At 41.7% G+C, this 23691-nt stretch overlaps 1 protein-coding gene across 1 annotated transcript in view; it reads left to right on the plus strand.

The window, feature by feature from the left end:
• Window positions 1–33: 33 nt before the first annotated feature.
• Sh3yl1 (SH3 and SYLF domain containing 1) overlaps window positions 34–23691 on the plus strand; it is a 41082-nt gene continuing 17424 nt past the window's right edge. Inside the window, exons 1-6 of the mRNA XM_032907589.1 lie at window positions 34–572; window positions 8578–8688; window positions 11678–11791; window positions 13760–13824; window positions 22480–22592; window positions 23228–23356. Coding sequence (XP_032763480.1) covers window position 572; window positions 8578–8688; window positions 11678–11791; window positions 13760–13824; window positions 22480–22592; window positions 23228–23356 — 533 coding nt within the window. The 5' untranslated portion in view covers window positions 34–571. The remainder of the gene's footprint in view (window positions 573–8577; window positions 8689–11677; window positions 11792–13759; window positions 13825–22479; window positions 22593–23227; window positions 23357–23691) is intronic.

Consider the following 23691-nt stretch of genomic DNA (forward strand, 5'->3'; position numbering starts at 1 on the left):
CCAAAGGCGGGGCCAGAAGCTGCCTAGAGGGCTGGGCTGGGGAGTTGGGGTTGGCAACCGGGTCTAGCGTTCACTCGGGGCTCTGCTTTGATCCCACCGCTAAAGTGCGAGGGCAGGGTGAACGCGGGGCGACCCCCAGAGCAGGGTGGGTGGCGCAGTGTTAAGCAGAACGTGCCAGGGCTGCCAATGAGCTCAAAGAGAGCGGCTTGCAGACCCTCCTAGGGGGGCTCCTCCGATCGGAGCTACCCGCCCTTCCAAGCTAAGTTACCCCGTTGGACCACCGACCCTAGGCCGCGCCACGGTACTAGCGGTGGGTTTCCCGATTAAGAAGAGGGGGTGATTTACAAGGTTCCAAAGGAATGAGGCGGGTGGACGCAGTTGAGCTATGTTCTGAGCAAGGGTATAGGACCAGTGATCTCATTGGTAAAAACAGGGCACACACCTATTCCCTCACCTGGGTCAGGTGTGCGCCCTCTGGGCGGGTCCGGTCGGGGAGGCGGACCAAGGAGAACACCGTCCTCTTCCTGGACTGGAGTGAGGAGCTTGGGCACGGAGCGGAGCCGCTGGCACCAGTGAGTAAGGGTCTGAGCGGCCGGGGCGTGTCGGTACCCTGGCAACTCTTCCTCTTGCGATGGGCGTTGTGAAAGAGGAGAGAAATAGTGAAGTTCCTGGGTTTGTCTGGGCGCATCTACCAAGATCATACTGCACGGATCCTCTTTTGCAAATCCTCAGAACTCAAGATTAGTTTCTACACTCCTGATCATAAATGTTTTGGTTGGTTGTTAACCACAGTCGTTCCAGTTCAGTGCAGGAAAAAAAAAATTCCTCATGCCTTTCCAGTTTTGACTGACACTCATTTTGTTCTTTTTTCCTAATATCTGACGTTTTGCTATCTTCTGGTTTCACCTTGTTTTGAGACTTGGCATCCTGTGTGTTTGACGCAGTTGAGGGAGATGTAGAGCTGGGGTTTGTGTAGGACCTTTGTGGGAATGTGATCTCTGGGAACAGAGAATCCCCTAGGGGAGGGGCTCACATGGGTTTAGGGCTTCTAGGGGAAGAGGTGTCAGGTCTTTGACACAGTGTCTTTGGTCCTGCAATACCTTACAAAAAAGGAGTGGCGTGGAGGATGATTTGATTGCTGCGTCTCTAGGCTATAGTACCTGTAGGTTCCTTGGAACAAAAGGAATCGGTAACAATAGGAAGCAGGTTTCTCCCGTGGTAAAATATGCTGTTTTCCTTTCAACAAATGTTACCACTACCCTGCCAAGGCAGAACAGTGAAGAAAGATTTAAAGGAACCACCTCCATCTGGAGGAATGCCCTGCCCTGGGGCAGAAGCCTTGCCCTGTTCCGTGTTTACCAAGTGAACAGGTTCTGTAGTCCTGCTGGCCCAGCTACTTACTTGAGATATGAGGAAATGTTTCGATTACTAATGAGTTAGTAAACCTGTAAACGAAGTTTAGAGAATAACAGGGCTGGTTTGAAGGTGCTGTTTTACTCTGCTCTGCGGCCTGTTATTGAAGTACCATAGCAGCATCTGGTTGTTTGCAAATTGCTATGTTGGAGGTTAAAATAGACAAAGTGATAACATTCATCCTGTTTATTGCGTCTTAACTAAGGAGAACTGGTTATTGGCTCACTGTATTCAATGTCTGTGAAATAAGTCAATATTACCTTTTCTCTTTTTTTACCTTTCAAAATAATTTTTTAAAGATCCGCTGGTACGTTTACTCTTTTTTTCCCCCTTTTTTATTGATGTATTATGACTACTCAGAGTTCTTGTCTGTCCACTCATTTGGAAGTGGTGTTGTGAAATGACAGGACTCTTTACCATTTAAGGCTTAGCACTTTCATTTAATCCCCCACCCCTTTTAAATGGCATGTACAAAGCATGAATCTTTGACCCTCACATGCTGATAATTTCAATCATGCCAACAGACAGGTTGTCCAGACAAAAACTAGACAAAAATATTGGAGCTAACAGACTTTATAAACAAATGGACCTAACAGATATGTACATAACATTTCACCCAAACACAAAAAAATATACCTTCTTAGAACCTCATCATAAACTCCACAAACTCAGAAACAAAGCAAGATTCAGTGGATACAGGAAAAGTTAAATAACACCCTGTATCCTCTCAGACCACCACAGAAACTAATGAAAGTTTACAAACTCATGGAAACTGAACACTACTGACTGAAAAGTGGGTCAAGACAGAAATGAAAGACTTTCTAGAATTGAGTGAAAATGAATATATGACATACCTAAATTCTTGGAACACACTAAGAGGAAAGCTTATAGTACTGAGTGCCTACATAAAATAATTGGAGCAATCTTATACTAGCAAATTAACAGAACACCTGAAAGCTCTAGAACAAAAAAAGAAACCACACCCAAAGGGAATAAACAGCAGGAATAATCAAATTCAGTGTGAAATCAATAAAATAGAAACAAGGAGGCCAATACAAAGAATCAATGAAGAGAAGAGTTTGTTGTTTGAGAAAATTAAAAGATTACAAACCCTTATTTAACTAAAGGGTGGAGAATGAATACCCAAATTAACAAAATTAGGAATGAAAAGTAGGACATAACAGGCACCAAGGAAATTCAGAATACCATAATGACATACTTTAAAAAAAAAAAAAGCCTATACTCCACTAAATTGGAAAGCCTAAAAAAAAAAAGATATAATTTTTGACACATACCACATTTGAAAGTTAAATCATGATTAGATAAGCAGTTTAAACAAACCTATAACCCACAGTGATATAAATAAAAGTAGTCATTAAAAGTCTCCCAACCAGACCAACCAAATAATAACAGCAAACAAACAAACAGGCCCAGGCACTTGTTTTCGTGCAGAATTCTACCAGACATTCAAAGACTAATTAATCCCAATACTCCTCAAATTAGTCTATAAAATAGAAATAAAAGGAACATTGGCTAATTCATCTTATGAGTCCATAGTTATCCTATAAAGACCCAACAAAGAGAATTACAGACCAATTTCCATATAAAATAGATGTAAAAATCCTCAGTAAAACATTTGCAAAACAAATTAAAAAACACATCAATCATGATCAAGTAGGTTTCATCCCAGAGATGCAGGGATGCTTTAGAATGCATAAATTGATAAAATAATTAACCATTTTAAGTGTAATTTCACAAACTGAAAGAAAAAAACTACATGATCGTCTCATTAGGTGCAGAAAAAGACTTTGGTAAATCCAACACCCTTCATGATAAAAGTCCTGGAGAGAATTAGGAATACAATTACCTCAGTGTAATAAAAGGAGTTTATAGTAAGCCTATGGCCAACAACAATTAAAATGGAGAGAAATTTAGGTACAAGACAAGATTTTCCACTCTCTACATCTCTATTCAGTGTGGTATTTGAGGTCTTAGCTAGAACAATGAGAGAACTAACTGATGGAGATCAAGGGGTACAGATTGGAAAGGAAGAAGTCAAAATATCTATATTTACCAGGACATTCCTACAGTTGATAACCACTTTTGGCAAAGTAGCTGGATAGCAAATTAACACATAAAAATCAGCAACCCTCCTGTATAAATGATAATCAGAGTGAAAGCAACAGCTTTCACAACAGCCCCCAGATAATATAAAATATTGTGGGTTATGTATGATAAAAAAGTTTGAAGAAATAAATTGAAGATGACATTAGAAGATGGAAAGATCAACCATGCTCATGGTATGAAGAAGCCAGGAATACACACTGGAAAAATGGCAGCATCTTCTACAAAGTATGAGGGCCAAACTGGATGTCTAAATGAAGAATGCAAACAGATCTATACTTATCCTGCACAAAACTCAACTCAAAATGGATTTAAGACCTCAGCAGAAAACCAGATACACTGTGCCTGATAGAAGAGAAAGTGGGAAATAGCCTTTATCTCATTGGCACAGGAAATGACTTTCTGAACAGAATACTCATACCACAGGCCCTGATATCAACAATTAGTAAATGGAACCTCATGAAACTGAGACACTTCCATACAGCAAAGAACACTGTCTCTTGCATAAAGTGGCAGCTTACAGATTGGAGATTTGTTTTTTTAACCAACTCTACATCCTATAAAGTGCATAAAGAACTCAAACATTAAATATCAAGAAAACAAATAATCCAATTAAAAATGGAGTGCAGCTCTAAACAGAATTCTCAATAGAGGAAACTCAAATGGCTGAGAAACACTTAAAGAAATGTTCAACATCCTTAGCCATCAGGGGAATGCAAATCAAATCTCCTTTGAGATTTCATCTTTAACCCACCAGAACAGCTAAAATCAATAAAAACAAGTGACAGTTCATGCTGATGTCTGTGTGGAGTAAAGGGAATGTGCATTCACTGCCGGTGGCAGTACAAACTTGTATAGCCTCTACGATATCATGAAATTAGCAGCTAAATTGATGGAACTAGAAAAGGGTCATCTGAGATATCCCAGACCCAGAAAGACAAGTAGTCTCTCATATGTAGATGTTAGTTATTATATCAACAATAAGCAAACTACAATCCGGAGAAGCACAAAGGGTAAGTATATAATAAGGTCTTGACAATACAGGTAGATATCATTAGAAACAGAGAGTAAAATACAGTTATGGATGGAGACAGGGCTTAAACAGGACTAGGTAGGGATGGAGAAGGGAGAGCGGGTGATGGAGGGAGTATGGGGAAAGACAGCTAAAATTAAGAGCCATTTGAGGGGTAGTATGGAAACCTAATGCAGCAGAAACTTCCTAAAATGTATACCTATATGAAGGTGATCGAAATGCAATCTACTATTAATGGGGGAAACAGAATCACATCTGGCCATCTCTTGTCACCAAGTGAAGTTTCCAGTACTAAGATTCGGTTATGATCTAATTGAGTTGTTGACCAAAGATTCCCACAGGAATCCCAAGCTGTTGCCAAAATAATAGTTTGCTCTCCACAAACTGACAGCAAGGTCCCATTGTTGAAGACAATACTTAATGCAACTCATTGAACATAGAATAGTTGAGCTTTTGCTCCCATGTTCCAACATCTTTGGTACAAGAAGGTATCCTGTGCTCCCAAAATGAAACAAACGCCAAGCCAGCCACAAACTCTTATCTACAATGGTGTCCTGCCTTCAAGGTACGCTAGGGCAATGGTGGCACAAAGCTTCTGAGATGGCACAAAGCTTCTGGGGTGACCAAACAATATCTGATTTGACTGAAGGCCCACTCCACAAGATAGAGCTCATACCTGACACTGCCTTCGTGACCAAGAACCAGAAACTAGAAAGTAGAAGTGATATTCTGCTATACTCAAAGATCAGTGCCTTGCCCATCCATCATCAGAGAAAATTCCTCCTGCAGCATGTGGGAACAAATACAGAGACCTACAGACACACATTATGTAGATACTGAAAGTCCTTGAACACTCAGTCCCATTGATGTCTCCATCAAACCACTGTACTCAGGGATTAGAGAAACCCAAGGAAGCGGAAAGAGAAAGACTTTTAGTGCTGAAGGGATGGCGGACACCAAGAAAATGAGGCCCTTTAAATCAACATGCTCAAAGCACTAGGAACTCACGGAGACCAAGGCAGCATGCAGAGGACCTGTATGGATCTGCACTAGGTCCTCTGTGCACACATTAAAGCTTCCAGTTTAGTGACATGGGATTCCTGAGCATATGATCGAATCTCTGTTTCTTGTGTCTTCTCTTGGGCTCTTTTCCTTCAGTTTGTCTTCTCCAACTCCAAATGCGATGATTTTATCTTATATTTTATTTTGTTATACTTTATTATTATTGACTAGAAACTTTTTTTTTCTGAGAGACAGAAAGGGGTGGATATGGATGGAAGAGGGATGAGGAGGAACTGTGAGGGGAAGAGTGAGGGGAAACTTTAATCAAGATATATTATGTGGGTAAAGACTATTTTCAGTTTGGGGGGTGGTGGAAAGAAATAGAAATAAGCAACGCAAAGTTTGCAACTTTGCCAGGAATGTGAGAAGTCTGCACTGTAGTGCTACGCGAGCGACATTTAGTAGACTGTCTATACCATGCACTTGTTGAAGATGTGGAGTCGCTATCTATGTCAGGAATTTTTAGTAGAAGAATAAAATACCACTTCAGATGACTCTTTAGAAACATATAATTAACCATACACTTACTATTATGAACTAGCAATTTCTATTATTGATGTTTATCAAAAAGAAAAAAAACATTTGTGCACAAGCGACCACGGTGGGAATATTTATAGCAGTTTAGTTTGGAATGGCTCCAAACTGGAAACAACGTAACCGTTTATTTAAAAGATTAAAATAAAAAGGAGATGGAGGACTAAATTGTGATGTTCCCACACATAAGACTACAGCCTGGCAAGAAAGAAAAGGATGGGCTTCTGATCTCTGCCCGACATAGTTGACTCCCACTAATTTTATGGTGTATCAATAAGGTAGTTAGAAAAAGGTAAAATCTTTTTTCTCTCACATGAAATTCAAACAGATAAAACTGATATAGAATAACAAATCTTGCTGGTGCTGTAGATGGGTTAGAGAAACTAGAATTGTTTAAAGGAGGTGGGGCTATTGTACAAACATCATCAGCTAGACAGGTAGATTTGAGAACCAGCATTTAAATATTCTGTAGTAAAATTGAGTTTAAAAATGCGCACTGCCATACATAGTGTTAGGAAACTGGTAAGTTTACAAGGAATACCATACATTGCGTATACATTTCATTTGGCTTTTTACAAACTGGAAATGCATCCCTCTACCTAAAAGGTGCCATTGATGTACTTTCCCATAGCTTTATTCTTACTAATGATCTTGTGTTGGGCCACCAACAGCCAAACTGTTATCTAATAAGGAAAACAAACAAGACTCTGCCATGACTCTATTTCAGTTTCTACTTCTAAAATAAATACATATTTCAGACATACCAGCTGCCAACGTGCATCTGTACTGTGTTCTTAGATAGCTCTAATTTGTAGGGTTGTGGGTCCGTCATCCGCTCTTCCACAAGACATGGACACTTGGGGAGTTTGACTGTGCTTATCACATGCTGCCCCTGGGGCGGGTGTGCTGGGCTGGAGGGGAGCACTGAGGCACCACAAGGGGTGGGAAAGTACAGTCAGACGTGTGGAAAGCTGGAGCTGGTTTGGGGGTCCCAGGCCTGCGATGAGGCAGGGCCCACAGAATGGCCCACGGAATGGGTCTAGCTTGGGGCCAAATGTGTGGCAGGGAGCTCTAGCTGGAGATTGTCCTTGGCTTGGCAGGCTTGGCAGCAGTTGTGGCTGGTAGTACAGAGAGGCCTGCTACGGGAGATTAGACAGCTGCTCTGTAGGCAGACACCTGCTCCATGGTTCCCTACAGCAGATCCCGATGAAAAGAAACAGCCTGTGGTTCCAAACCATTTATTGTCATGGTTGAAAGTAGATGAGTAACCTCCCCACCCCCTTTTCTAGGGTGGGCCTGAGTTTAAACACCTTTTGCAAGGAGGAATGTCAGGAAGAGAATCTTATTGGCAACACCCTGCAGGCCTCTAGGTACCTCATTAGCTTGGAGATCTCTGTCTTGAGCCTACGTGATCATAGGTCTGAGATGTTAGGGATCCCTCATCTATATGTGGAAGGGCTTGGGACATTGCCCTTATGTGACTGATGGCCACAAATCTATGGAGGGCTGCAGTCAACAGGGTCCTGGTGCTGGGAAGCAGGCGAAGCTCCTACTGTACCTTCAAGGTCTCCAGGGCTTCAAAGCCATTAGGTCAACCAACGACCAGGCTATCTCTCATGGTCCACTACCCCACATATGCTTTGCTAAGTAAAAAGGTTTCTCCCATACTACTTGGTTATTCCTGCTGTCACATTACCGGGCGAAGTGGTGGCATGAGTGTCACGGACAGTTTCCATGGGAAACACTTGACCACAGACAATCAGATGAGGACCACAGCTGCTGGACTCACCTGGACTTATGTTTGCTCATCCCCAGACAGGAGAGCGGTGCTCCTTCTCCAGCATGCTGTGGAGTTCAAGAGTTGCATGTCTTCCATTGTAACAATGAAACACATTTACACTGGGAATGTAAAGCGTTCTATAAGAGCCAGCATATGTTACTGGGCAAATTAACCCAGTTTCTGAGCATCCCAGAATTTTGCTTGTGACAGCCAGCCATTTTCAAAATATCTGATGAGAAAAGCCAACTGTATCAAATATTATATCTACTAAAAGCAATTATAAAGTATATGTTTTGTTAATCTTCAAATTGAATCTTATATCAATACAGTAGTAAATTAATTATGGGAAAGGATGCTTAGTGAGGAGAGAAGGCCAACCAGCTTTTGCCTAGGATCCCAGGACCCCATGTTTTCATAAATGGTGAGAGTTTGAGTGTTTAGTGTTAACTGTCTGCAAGATTTCACAGCTTGAGGACACAGACATGAGATGTCAGTGAGTGAGAACCAGAAGCCATTCCCTTTGGTAGACTTTGACTTTAAATGCTTAATTGTGTGAGAGAAAAGTGAAACTGAAATATATTCTGAAACTCGATTCTTTTTCCCCACTGCAGTATGTCTTTTACTCTTTCAGTGAATAACCCGATACCTTCTAATCTGAAATCAGAAGCAAAGAAGGCTGCCAAAATATTAAGAGAATTCACAGAAATAACTTCCAGAAATGGGCCTGATAAGATCATTCCTGGTAGGTAAATTCCTGCATATGTTTGTTTTCTGTGCTGCTTTCTGTGCTGCTTAGCGTTTCTGTAGAGGTGCCCTGTGGAGACAAGTAAGCACTTAGACTATCCTAGTTTCAGACCTCAGAGGGCGGCACTTGGAGGACAGTTCTCCAGCCAATCAGCAGAGGACTCTCCTCAGAGGGGCAGCACTTGGCAGGCAGCCCTCCAGCCAATCAGCAAAGGACTTCAGTGGGGCAGTACTTGGTGGGCCAATCAGCAGAGGAATCTCAGAGGGGCAGCACTTGGCAAGTAGCCCTCCAACCAATCAGCAGAGGATCTCAGAGGGGCAGCACTTGACGAGCAGTCCTCCAACCAATCAGCAGAGGAATCTCTTCACTTTGCTTTCCTCCACTTAGAAGTACCAACCTAACACCTTGAGTCCTTGCTCCGTTTACCTTTTTAAACTCCGTTAAAATCAGTTTTGGGGGAATTTGCAGACAGATTTTTCAAAACTTCCTGGCTAATCTCTCAGATAATTTTTTTTTTGATGTAAGCTTTCTAAAGTACTTGATGGTGTTTCTAAAAAATAAGGGAATTGTATTTACAAGTAACATTTCATGTAAACAAAAGGTACCAAAGAGAATTTGGTACCATAATTCTGATGAACGCCATAACTGGCTTGCTGTTCTTCTACACTGTCACTTTCCACCCAAAGCTTTCGTCAACAATACCAAATCCAGTAGCCCCTAAAATGATTTATAACAAGTGCTGACACTGTGGCTTTAATCCTGTGTTCACACACAGGCTAATGAATCAAACCCAAATCTTCCCTTGCAATTAAACAGGGTAAATATATAATATTATCTTTTCCACAGCAAGATTTTTATTTTTAGTACCAAAGCAAAGTCAAGCGTGTTGACCAATAAATTTTAATTTGTGGGTTTTTTTTTTTCTTTCTATAGAAAATACTCAATTTCTATGATTTTTTTTTTTAAAGAAGACACTGGTCAGTAATTCCCAGTACAGTTTTGTATTAGTATCTCCTTGCTTATCAATCCCAGTCCTGAATCCCATTCCTCTGTAGCAAATTACACTCAGAGCGATAAAGAAGTGCTTGCTCTAATGTGTTCCTCACACGGCTTTTGAGTGGTCAGACTAACTACTTGCAAACTGACCCAGAGGTGAACCGCGGGAACCATAACCAGTTGGTTACTATAAGCAGAGTCCAGTTATTTCCAAGAATGTTTCAGGGAATGCTCATTTTATACCAAAAATATTCGTATTGGACAGTGTTATAAAATTCATTCTCCTAATTAAAGTGTGTGACTGCCCATCAGTCAAGAAACACTCAATCTTTTTTCTAAGCAGATGCCTTGAAATTGCATGCTAGAGATAGAAACATTGTTAGGACACTGTTACAGTAACTGTTAGCAGGAGTTACAGTCACCTCAGCAGTATCCTCCATCTGGAGAGAACGTGCTGTTGAGAGTGGGGTCTGACCCCGCTGCTGAGCAACCCGGTAAGTTTTGGAAGCACGCTCAGGAACATGCACTTCACTTCCCACACGGTCTCCAGTGAACTGCACCCACACACCCAGTTCAGAGGCACTGCTTTTAAGCTTGAGGACGATTCGAGAAGAGAATCTGAACTTTGAGTAGACGCGTCCTGCAGGGAAGGTGGAAAGCAGCTCTGTTGCCGCGCCTGATGCTAAAGGCTGAGGTATAAACAGTTAGGAAGCAAACCTGCATTAGCATGTTCCGTGTTGCAAATGAAGAGACAGTTGCAAATTAGTTTGAAATTACTCGTGTTTTACTGTCTCTGAATCTGAGTGGATAATGTATGAGAAATGGCAGTTGACATGTGAAGTATGCTAACTTTCCAAAGTGTCCCGTTATGGTTAATGTCTTCAAATTAGTAACTTTAGAAGCATTGATACCAGAATGACATTGATACCTGAATGACATGGTACCAACATGGGGCAATAATATAAAGAAATAATAAATATGCTCGATTGTATATATGTGTTATAATTTCCAATCTATGACAGCATTTACTGCTCCTTGAAAATACAAAAGTAAGGTATTTGACTAGAGAGCTGACTCAGCAGCTAAGAGCACTGGCTGCTTTTACAGAGGACTCGGGTTTGGTTCTCGGGATCCCCGTGGCAGCCTACACCCATCTAACTCCAGTTTTAGGGGACTCAACATTCTTCTCACCTCATCAGATATGCGATACGCATACATAACACACATACATCCACATCCACATTACATAAAAACAAAAAATAGACCTTCAAAGGAGGGGTGTCCTCAATTTCTGGTGCCCAGGAAAGTACCCTTGTTCTTTGCCTCCCACAGAGGAAGGTTCCCCAAGTTATGTGCGCTTACCTTGCTATGCTCTGGAGACATGATTTGCATGGTTTCCAGAAGGCCTTTATTGTTGTAAAATTATAAATTCCGCATTTTGTAGAGAATTTATCAATCATTTTTGTATACGTATGGTTTTTCTTTTGGTGGGGGGATTGGCTGGTTGTTTTGTTTTGGAGACAGAGCCCCACTAGCCCTGGTTAGCTTGGAATTCACTTTGTAGACCAGGCTAGTCTCGATATCTTTTTGCTTCTACCTTCCAAGTACTAGAATTAAAGGTGTGTACTCCCATACCAGGGCTTAAACTGCCTTCCAGTGATATCTTTGAAAGGTTGAAGCATATATTCAAAAATAAGCTATTATGTAAGCAAATTCCCATTGTAGTGAGGTTGTACCTTTCATGGACACATTTACTTGTAACTCTCAGTTTATGTCATGAACTCTGAAGTATGAATAAACAAGTTTTATACATAAAATTAGAATTTCAGTATAAAATGGTAGTTCAAACAGATTGAGTTTTAGGAACCTTTTGAAATGGCAAATCGCTTAATTTTCATAGTAATAAATAATGAATTCAGCTGTGTATCTTTAAAAATCAAAACTCTGTCACAAGCTGTCTTTGAGTCATTGCTATTTTGTTTGTTTGCAGCCCATGTGATTGCAAAAGCAAAAGGTCTTGCAGTTTTGTCTGTGATTAAAGCCGGGTTTCTGGTCACAGCCAGGGGAGGCAGCGGGATCGTCCTGGCACGTCTTCCGGATGGAAGTAAGTTAATCTTTGTAGAAACCTTACATCTTCCGGGCTTGGCATCTGTCTTGGTCTCATACAGAATGTGGCCAGTGAGAATGCCCTGTGTGTGTCTTCTAAATCATGTAGTGTGTGTCAGAGACAGTGGGAAAGCTGGCCTTAGATTATTACCAGGTTATTACGCGAGGAGTGTCCAACCGTTCTATTACGGTTTGCAGGCCTTCCACAGAACACTTTCTTGAACATACTACATGTTTTTATTAAATATGAGTTCTTACTCCTCAGTTCCATGGAAAAACAAGTCCCTTCTGTTTATGAATGTTATCTGCAAAAGTCTTGCTTCTTTCTCTATAAAGACCTCCTGCCTCCTCCCAGCAGGATCACGTTCAGAGCATTGTAACTTTTTTTGGACTAAAAACTGTAATTTGATTTTTCTGAGACAAATTCAAAATGCATTTGTTAGGACTCTCAAGAGCTTTATACTAGTATTTAAAACTTAGTCGCCTGTCAGAACCAACCAAGTGCCTTTTCAGCTTGACTCGTGTTGTTCTTCATGTGAGAGGACTCCTCGCTCTGTCAATAACTACTTTAATGGAAATCATTTATACTTCCAGATCATGAGCATGGGTATTGATAAACACGTCCTTTATCCCTCAGTTAGATTCATCCTTTCCTGCAGATGTCCCCAGAGCCAGTAGGGTTACCTTCCCACAGTTGTGCGTCTTCTTTCCACAGTTCAGGGTTGCTGTTGGTATTGGCATGCACCACAGCTCCAGGGCTGTGTGCACCAGACACTTTCCTTCTATGGGCCCTTTAATAAAAACCCTTGCCATGTAATCATTTCAGTTAATTTTTTTTAAATTGCCACGTTTTAAAATAATGAAAATCCTAAATCTTTAGAGTTAGAAAATACGAAGCTCTTTCTATGACATATTGCCCAAATACTCACGGGCAGAAGTCTCAGCAGTGACACAAACACAGAGGATGGCTGGGCTCTGCCAGAAGGCCCTACAGATCCACCTGCTGTCCACTGACAGACACTTGTTGTTTACACATAAGGGTCCGTCTCTACCAACCTCTCCATCCCTGCTCTCAACCGCACTGCATTTTTCTATTGTTTTCAAAGGCTGAGTTTCTTTGCCCCATCTTCCAGAAAAAGCAGCTATCCACCTGCTGAAATTAACAGAAAGGCTGGCCCAAATCAGGTAAGGCGAGTTTCTGATCCCAGAGAACAGGCCTGTAAGGTAGACATTGCCAAGCACAGGCATGAGAAGCAGCTCTGGGATTATTAGGCTCTGATTCCTGTAATACAAGCTCTTCCAAGACTGGCAGGTTAATTCTAGATGTATCCATCAGTAATACCTAGCTAGGATGAGTTCCCCAGCAAAGGGAAGTTAGCATAGAAGTGTCCTTTAGAGATAAACACTCTATCAACACCAAGCTAAAAACAGTTTTTCTTTATATATTTCTATACAGAAAAAATAAACACACATCAATTTTAAAACTCCAAATAAAAATACTGTGCTTAAATTACAAATATAAAGGAAGCTTCTTTTGCACAAGAGGTGCCAAAACAATATATGACAGCAACAATTTAGGATTATGTTAACCACCACCACCCACCATCCCCAACTCCTGGGAGTCATTAAAACACTCTTGAATCTCGATCTCTAATGACTGACACCATTGTGACCCAAACCTAGACAGGTAAGTTTTAAAAATATTGATAGTTGAAATTCTCACCATTGAATATTTTAAGTGGATAATGAGATCACAGTTCAGGTGTATGTGGGCCATTAGGGAAAGCAGGACTTGTATGAGTTTGTGAGTATGACACTCTTAGTGAATACTTAATATATTTTTAAAACATTTATCTTTGAAAATACTTACAGTATAAGATTCATGAATCTTTTTAAAAAATAAGTATTCTCTTAATTAATGTTCATATGATGCATTTTATATATTAAAATGTTGTTGTTTTGTCAGAATGGTCTGCTCCTTCAGCCATTGGGATAGCTGGGCTCGGTGGAGGATTTGAAATAGGAATAGAGGTAAGTGGGCTGTCTAAGCCGTTGTCACAATCCCTGAAGGTAGCCAGGCTCAGCATGAAGAATGGAGGCTCCTTAGTGCCCTTATTGCTTCTTACACTGTTCAGAGCAGTCTCCTCCGGCTTCCTCTCTTCTCCACCCCTCTCCTCTTCCCTCCTCCCTTCCCTTTCTGTGAACTCGTCTGTCTTTCGCCTTCTGTATTAACTTGCATATATTCAAGACAGCATAAACACAAAACGTTTCAGTTCTGCTTCTCCAAGTTTCATCAGCATTGAATACAGTAGAAGCCACTTCAGAACCTTGGAAATGCTACTCCAATGCCTTACCCTGGTAGTTTCCTTTCCACAGATAAGCTACCCACACTTCCAGTTCTGATGTCCCTCCCCAGCCCTCTTCTCTTAACCCCACCGCTTATTTCCGGTCTCCGTCTCCTCTTCCCCAACTCCCAGTTGTCTTTCTACACTGTACCATTTCTATAGTCCCTGTGTCCTCTCCTTGCCCCAACTCCCTGTGAGCCTGCTTTGAGCATCAGGTCAAGTGGCACTTGTTTTGAACATTTTGAGAGATTAAGTAGTAATCGGTAGCTTAAATTTCAGAAAAACTAGAGACCAAAACAAGATCATTCTTTAGAAATTAAGGATTCTTTTCCAGCTTAGTAGCCTTGAAAAAGAAATGAAACATGAGGATGTTAGACAAACATCTTATTAAATGCTATACTTTATTGTTTTCAAAGCACATGGGTTTCTAGGTGAACTACACTATGTGGGAGGGTGGCACTGGCTCAAATTGTAGCCAGAGCCACCTGCCTGCTGTGTGATGTTGAAAGTCACCTTTCCTTTCTGGATCCTGCTCTCTTCATCTACAACATAGAGATAAAAATGGCCCTCCCTTAGCTTATAGTAATGCTCAAATAGCCTGACATGCATTCAAAGCTCTTGGAATGGTGTTATAATTTTTAAACTTTTGTCATTTACAAAGTCTGGATCACGAAGCTTATATTTATGGTGGTGTAAAATTAGTTCTGGAATTTATTTCATTAACATGCAAGAGAGGTAATTATTAATTTTTAAATGTGGTTTTGAATTATTATCTAGAGTTACTTAATGCATCTCAAATACTGTCTCTAGTATTTTTAGTGCTTCTTTTAAAGTGTTTTTGAGACAGATGCCCTAAAAGATAGATGCTAAATAATGAGCACTTCCCCAGGAACCCCATGCAGAGTAAGGGAAAGCCTGTTCCTATTGCCGTGGGTGGGAAATCCCTGGGAGTAGCTTTCTCAAGAGAAGGAGAATGGAAGTCCAACGTCAAGGTCATGCATGGCCATGAGCCAGGATGCAGATACCATGCCCTTCAGCCAGCAGGACTAAGGACAGTGTCACTCTGTTTACAGTATCCATATGTGCGTCTGGGAGATGCTGAGTGTAAACAATTGCTCATTGTTATTTTCCTCTCCATGGCTTCTTCAAACCCTATACAATATATTCAGATCTGCTGCGACTGAGCTTTGAACTTCGATGATGTATCCCCATCTTTATTAATACAATTTATTCTATGTTCAGAGATATAACCTCAGATTTGTATCTTTTGTAACTTTTTTTGGTTGTCTCCCTGATCCTGAGAAAGTAAGTTTACATCTCAGTAAGAGCTTTAGAGATATCAATGACCTTGAGTGGGTGAGCATTATTTGTTTAAAAAAAAAAGAGAGAGAGAGATCAAATAAGACAAAACCACTCAGCGAGCTAACATCTGCTGTTGTAGATTGAGATGACCAGCCATATTTTTCTTCCGAGTCATAAAAACATGCAGCCATCTTAACCTTTACATATAAATACCCTTGATTAGACAATTAAAAAACCAAATACTAGGAGCCTTACCAATAACACACAAATATACAATTTGCCGTAAGAATTTATTTTCCTGGGCAAGGGGAGTGAAGTGGTAGATACCTATTCTCAATGGAGTCTTTACCTAGTGTGTATAACAGATGGACATGGCCCCCCAACACGGCCCCTTATTCTTAGTTTTCCTAACCTGTACAACCTAGTTCTCGGAAAAACCCTGAGGCCTTATGGAATTATGGCCCAATTGCCTACAACTATTGAGAGGAGGGACTGGATACCAGTGTGAGGGTCCAAGCCCCTCGTCTGTCTCCTCCTTTCCTGGAGGAATAGGAATTTCTCAAGAAGCCCAGCTGTGATTGCTTCAAGCAGGTGGTTATTAAGCACAAAAGACATTGCACAGCATCACATTAATAAAAAAAAAAAAGTTGAGTATAAATTACACACATGGAGTAATGTAATAAATCGATATTACTGTGTACATAAACCATCAGGCCTTGTAAGTTTCCAAGTCATAAACCTTGAAGAAAATACAAGATAGTTTTTATGGTTTATACAGCATGCAGGATAAATGGATGTTTATAGCATTCAAGAGAATTTAGCTGACTGTGATGCTGGAATTACGTTTGAAAGATTTTAGACAGAGAATCCTTTTTAGCCTCTCCGTGTATGAGCATCCCATTCTTATAAGCACCGTTATACAAATAGTTAATCTCTTAGATGTTCTGAAGCACATGGTGCCTTTTTCTTGGGCTGTTCTGTTCTCTTCCCTATCACAGAGTCAGTGAGCCAACTGACCCAGAACAGAGACTTTGTAGGACATTTGATATAAACATGCTTCGGTCTGAACTGGGCGAGTCAAATCCTATCTCCAGAGCCAACTTTTCAGTGAGCTAAAACAGCATATGAGATTTTTTCAGTCTTCCCCATACCCAAAAGACACCCACAAGCCTGAAGCTAGTGCTCCATCTATCCATAGCGAGTTTGCATGTGTCTGCAGATGGGGACAGACAGCCTGAAACTTTAGTGCATGTTTTTCCTCCTATAAAGGCATCAAGTAACAGGATAATAGTTCTATGAGGCATGGAGATCTTGGTTCCTTTGCCAGTAAAACCTCTAATCTATGTTTCCCTTCGGCCCTTTTAAAACTTATAGTATCTGCTAAAACGTTAAATATAAAACCCAGGCATCTAAAGGAATTTGGGAAAGTTGGGTTTTTCCCTTAGTTTGACGTGTCTTTATAATTAAAAATTAAGAACAATGGTAAGCTCGTCCATGTTTGCTGGGGCATAAACAAAGGCAGACCACAGTAATAGGGCAAAGGAGTCCCAGGTAAGAAAATATCTTATCTCAAAAGAAGCGACCTTGGAAAATGCCCATAGAAAGAGCAGGCATTAGGACCCAGCACAGCTTTTACCTCTAGTCTCTGGTCTAGCCCTGCAGCTTTGAGACTCTCCCTGTGGCCACTCTGAGGTGGGGCCCCCAACCTCACTAGCTGTCAAGTCTTCCTGGGGTCTGCTGGATGTAGGGGAGGACCTACAGAAGGAAGAAGCTTTCTACTCCTACACGCACTGTAGCTCCTGTTGTGCTGGCCAAGGCTGGAGTCTTTGTGCTCCTGCCCTGCACCAAAGGCCATCCTCCACAGGCCTGGACTTTTATTTACATTTCAAATGCTATCCCCTTTCCTGGTTCCCCTCCAGAAATCCCCATCCCATCACCCCTCCCCCTGCTTCTATGAGGATGCTCCCCCTCCTACATTCCTCTACACTGAGGCATCCATCCTTCACAGGACCAAGAACCTCTCCCCACATTGATGCCAGACAAGGCCATCCTCTGCTATATTTGCTGCTGGAGCCATGGGTCCCTCCATGTGAACTCTTTGGTTGGTGGTTTAGTCTCTGGGAGTTCTGGGGTGGAGGGGTCTGGTTGGCTAATATTGGGTTGCAAACCCCCTCAGCTACCTCAGTCCTTTCCCTTAACTCCTCCATTGAGGACCCTGTTTTCAGTTCAATGGTTGGCTGTGAACATTTGCCTCTATATTTGTCAGGCTCTGGCAGAGCCTCTCAGGAGACAGCTATATCAGGCTCCTGTCAGCAAGCACCTCTTGGCATCAGCAATAGTGTCTAGGTTTGGTGACTATATATGATTAAGATATAAAACTATTGCTTCTGTATGGAAAAATATCCCAGATTAATTGGACCTTTCGTGGCAAGGAAAGAGACCTGTGGAGCAGCCTCCCAACAAAGCACAGATTGGGCAGGCTTCAGTGGTGAAAGTAAGTTTATATCTAATTCATCCTGTCGTATCCAGCTGAACAGGCAGGCTTGTGTCCTCCAAGAAAGTTCCTCCTGAACACTGTAGACAGATAGAGAGTTCTGCAGGTAAAACAAACAAATGGACAAACAAAACCTACAACAGGTAGCACATTCAGCAGGTAAAACAAACAAATGGACAAACAAAACCTACAACAGGTAGCACATTCTTCCACACATTTATTCAAAGATTATAACATTCACTCCCATTGTTTTCTTAATGGGCAATTCGACTCTGAGAAATGCAGTTTTGAAAGCCAGTAGAATAAGAATATAATGACAGGGTATGTGTTGAATACACTTAACAGCTTCTTTATAGGAAAATGGCAGTAAAGTCCAAAGCACAGAAAACAGCACTGCTTTTAGCCTATCCTAGAATAAGCAGATTGACAGTTCACAATAGACATTGAATTTCTATCACTGGTATTTGGTAGGGGTTGGAGCACCAACCAACCTCAGCCTTTTATAGAGAGAATATATATAAGCTTTGTCAGAGATGAGAGTTTGTTTAGTCTTTGACCCTCCAAGGACCAAGCTGAGTGAGGACTAGGAGATGTTGGGAGGCAACCACTAAATCTGGTTTGTGTGGTGAGACTAGCTGCTGCCTCAGAGTTAGAGATGTGAGCCCCTGTAACAAGATCAGCAGGAAAACTGCATAGCTTCCAGAGTCAACAAGGGTTGGGAGAATGGAGAGAAGGCAAGCCTGACCTCTGTGGAGTATGAGTAAGAAAATGCAATACTCATCTACTCACTGCAGATAGGGAACCCACAACAGACCAAAGTCCCAACCGAGTGAACCAGTGAGTTTTATTGGGCTTACTTATAGTAATATGGGTTGGGTAAGGGGTTGTTATAGGAGCAAAAATGACTCAAAGACAAGCTGCACCAATAAAGGCTTACTCAGTTCTAGGCAGTTCTTCTAGTTTCTTCTTCTTCTAGGCAGCTGATCTTAGAGTCATCTTTGCATTGTTAATCCCACAGGATAAGAGTAATATGACTACCACAATATTTGAGCCAAATTTGAAGAAAGCTTTATTAAATACTGTTAAGAAGATGAACACTGGCCAGAACCACCCCCAGGATTCCCAGAGAATGCCACTGAATTACATTAGACAGAGACTTATAAAGGCAAAACCTACAAGTTTATATACTTTGTGCCTTCATCCAATCAGGGACAAGCATACATCCTGACATACTTCCTGTCTACATACTTCCTACCTACATGTGATCCAGCATCCTTTGTTGTTGGGACAGCCAACCTTGTTTACTGAAGTGAAAACACATGGGCTGTTATTTTACATGAATGGCCCCAGTGTTCCAAGAAGTTACCTGTTTACAGAAAAGTGGAGCTTACATGTTAGAAGCATTTTTGTTTTATAGATCTCTTAAGCACAGTAATTAAAACTTAACCTTACCCCTCACACAAACTGTAAGAGTCTTTGCAGCTCAGCTTCCTTCCACCTAAGGAGAACTTTCAGCTTTTATTGTTTACTCTGAAGTAGACCCACAACAAGGAGGAACTAGTGAATTTAGTCAGTTTCAGGAGCTTCCTGAAGCTATTTTGAGTTGTTTACCTCCCTGCTTAAGAAGCATCCTACAGGAAGGAATGTTTCAATGACATACAGCAGGATGTAAAAGAACAGTACACCAGGCTTCTTATTAGTGCTCAGAGACAGGCTGATGACTAGCAGCCAAATGTCAGTGTTACTTCTGAGCCATATCTGAATTTATGTGAAGACCTCATTAGTGACTCAGGAATGTGACACAAATCTCGAGTAGCTTCCAGACAATATCTCAGAGAAAAGTCTCCTGAGAGCATTTCCCTCAGATGTTTTTGGAGCTGGCATTATTAGCTCTCATGTTTAAGAGTGTATTTAATTGAAAAATGTGTACCTTTTAAATTAAATTTTGATACAGAGTATTCAAACTTTTATCAGATTCTCCAGTGTTATACTATCTCAGTGTTGCTCCACTGCCCTGCCTTCATCAGGAAGACTTTTCTGCTTCTGCTATAGAAATCTCGCCCTTTGGCTGTTAAGCTTTTTCACTAGTAGCATCACCAGGGGAAAAACAAAAACAAACAAACAAAAATTAGGATCATCTTACTCTTATTTCAGAGAAACCAAATACAGAGCAAAGAGCAAATAGAAAATTAGAAGCCTGACTTTTCCTAAGTGGCCTCTCAGGGTTTCTTTTTATTACTTTACTGTTCTGAGTGGTTGAAAGTGTAGGGCAAAAAGTTTGAACTTACTTCCAAGTTTGAAAGCCCACCAAAACCCACCAATTCCTGAGCTCAAAAACCTACCAATCCCAGAGCTAAAAGTCCCAATTCCTGGGCTTGCCCCAAATTTAGGATTTGAAATCCCATCAACCCTACCTTCACCCTAGAAAACTCCTCCCCCAAGAAACCCTGTGTCCTGCTCAGTTCCCTCTGACCTCTTTCCTTAGCAGAGGCAACCACTTCTGTGTCTTTGCCAGTACATCTCTTGTGTGAGGTTCGTTGTGCAGTGTGAGTGTGTGGTGTTCCTTGGCTCCAGACTGCCAGAATGCTTTTCTACTTAGAGCTGCAACACTTGGAAACCCTTCCCCTCAAAGCTTACACTAAACAGTATGCAGCAAGGAGTGCAGCATTTCTGGAGAGAAATTTACCTCTTTTGAGTGTGAATGAACCAAACAATACAAGGTTGTTTTGTTATCTCCAGGTGCCTAAGAGACGTGATTATCTAATCACAACATGGAGTGCTTAAATGGGCAGGCAGAATGCTCTCAGGTGTAGTGTAATCCAGCATTCAGTAGACCAAGACAGGAAGACTGTAACTTCAAGGCCAGCATTGGCTGCAGAATGAGAGACTGTAGAAAGCAAACAAACAACAATAAAGAGATGCTAAACTATCCTGTCATTCAACACTGCAATCTTCAGAAGTTTGTCTGTATGTCCGTTGGTATAAGTGATGATGCAGGCCAGTCCCTGGGCAGAGTTACTGGGTATCAGACAGCCTGGGCTGTCTTGGAGCAGGGGATGAGGTAGGGGAGGGCAATTAAGAAAATGGTAGGAAGCACGGGGCAGTCAGCAGGGTGGGGACCTAGGCTGATAATGACTATCTAGATTGACTAGGTGCCCTTGCCCAAGGTTGTTGACCTTTGGGGGAGGTTAAGGGTGGTTTCTGGCAAATAGGACTGGGCCTTAGGAGATCTGCTTCTCTGGTAAACAGAAACCCTACCTTTAGGCTTTAGTCATCCATTTACCTGGCCAAAGTCCTTTTTAGGATAGTGTCACTCGAACTGCCATGGGGGAGGGGGAGTTTGCACTGGACAGTTGGCAAGAGTTGAGGAGACTTCTGCACTCACCCAGAGCCATTTATATGAGGGATGTTTTTAATGACAGGAATTTTCTGTACGTCAAATGAAACACTGCTCAGAAAACACTTAGAAAATGTCACAGAACTATACACATTAAGGCATCTTTTAGGATCTGCTTGGCCTTCATTAACTTCTTTTCCTCACACAGAGGAGGGTGGCCATGTGAGCATGCCTCAGCCACCATTACAAAGAAGGAGCCAGGCTTTGAGAGTTTACAGACATTTCCCCCAAGGTGACACAACAATTGAGACTCAGTGGCATTCACACCCAATTATCTTCTAAGTAACCCCAGTTGGGGGGGGGGGGGTCAGCACTGCCATCTCCATAATGCCTCCCACATGATAGGTGATACTCCTTTTCTTCTCTAACTTTGCACCTCCTATGGCCATTGTGAATTTGAGAAACAAACTATGTTGTATTGATGTAAGCATTCTCTTGAGTCTCCTTAGACATTACTAACGGAAGCCAACGAATACCATTTAAATACCTAAAATGCAGCGCCAGGGCGTTAAGTGTACAGCCACTTACAGGGTTAGCGTAGAAGTCGCCTCAGACCTGAAGCCAGCTGTGAAGTCTCAGCTCCGCGTTCTGTGAGACTAGATTTTGTAGTTTATTTCGAGAGCAGAGGCCATTTGGTCTTTGCCTTTTTTGATCCGTTCTGGTTATCAGTGTGACAATCTGCAGGCTCATTGGTAAATGGTTAGCTGCACTGCCAGTGGTTGGGGGATAAAGGCGAGCACTGAAGGCTAGATGGCTCACAGGTATTTGCCATAATTACCTGTACAAGGCTGGCTTCCAGCCCTATCTACTCAAAGTACTGGCATCCCATCCATACCTGGCTTCCTACGTACATTCAAAGGTTTCATTATATACGGTATAGCTGAGTTTAAGTCACGTGTATTTTATGCAATCTGTAGGAATGGCTGATTTGTTTCTGCTTTTGCTCTGGGGAGGGGGCGTGGTTTGTCTGTCGAGTCAGTAGACTAGCTAGCAGCTTGGGATTTGATATGTAGACCAGGACAGCCTTGACCACACACATCTGTGTAGAGATACTCTTGCCTGTGCCTCCCGAGTGCTCGGCATAAGTGTGTACACCTGTACATCTGGGAGCACGGCTATTTATAAATGAGTGGGTTTCTACATTTCAGGTGTCAGATTTGGTGATAATTCTGAATTATGACAGAGCTGTAGAAGCCTTTGCAAAGGGCGGAAACCTGACCCTCGGAGGGAATTTTACTGTGGCAGTTGGGCCCCTAGGCAGGTGAGTAAAATATTCTAAACTATAAAGGCAAAGAAGTCATAGTTTTTCACATTCAAAATGAATTAAGGTAAATTGAACAAATGACTAATAAATGTTTTAATAAGCACAAGAAGCTATGCTTCCTGTTGAATTGATGTAGCATTTTCTATAAGCTTAGTCAAGTTTTATTAAGTGATAAAGTGTTCTGGAATAACGGGTTTTCTTAAAGTAAAGTATTAGAATAGAATGTGAAATGGTTGAATCTCATTGAGTAGCATTTATAGCACTGATCTTTTTTCCTTCCCTTGTAATGAGACAGTATTCTTGCATTAGTAGCCATGCTAGGGAGTTACGATTGCTCCTATTTATGGAAGTTAAGCAGTAAGCCATCTGAAATGCTGTGCGTCAGAAGAATCCGTACTCAGCACCCCTCTCTGGTTGAGAGGACTAGCTCCCAGATCTTTCTCTCCAGTGTTATCCCACCAGACCATCAGCCCTTCCACAGCACTTTCATGTGATGTCTTCCCACAGCTGCCTTCTCTGTCAAGCCACATTAAAACTCTAGCTCAGCCAAAGAAAGCCACAGCTTAGGAAGACAGGTCTTAAGGCCAAGTGCCAGTGATAAGCAGACATTTTGGTTCTGACATCTTTTGTAGGAACCTGGAAGGCAACGTGTCCCTGAGGAGCTCTGCGGCCGTCTTCACGTACTGCAAATCCCGGGGCCTCTTTGCTGGTATTTCCCTAGAAGGAAGCTGTCTGATTGAAAGGAAAGAAACTAATCGGAAGTAAGTTTTATACAGAGTGACTTTGATTGATTTTTTTTTTTTTTGAAGTGCATGATGAGAGGATAATACTTCAAAAGTTGTCATGGTTTAAGAGTTTGTAAGTATATTTATTATCATTTAACTACAGCAAGGTCTATATGTAAACGTGTAAGATGAGATTAGTGTGGCTTGGTGCTGGGAGAGCGGTGAAGAGCACGTGTTGCTCTTACAGAGGACCTAGGTTTGTTTCCCAACACCCACATGGTGGCTTACAACCGCCAGCCATAATTCTAATCCCAGAGGGATAAGACACTTTCTTCTTACCTTTGAGGGCACCAGACAAGCATGCTCTCCAC

The sequence above is a fragment of the Rattus rattus genome, chromosome 7, assembly GCF_011064425.1.
Source record: "Rattus rattus isolate New Zealand chromosome 7, Rrattus_CSIRO_v1, whole genome shotgun sequence".
In the NCBI taxonomy this organism is placed as follows: Eukaryota; Metazoa; Chordata; class Mammalia; order Rodentia; family Muridae; genus Rattus; species Rattus rattus.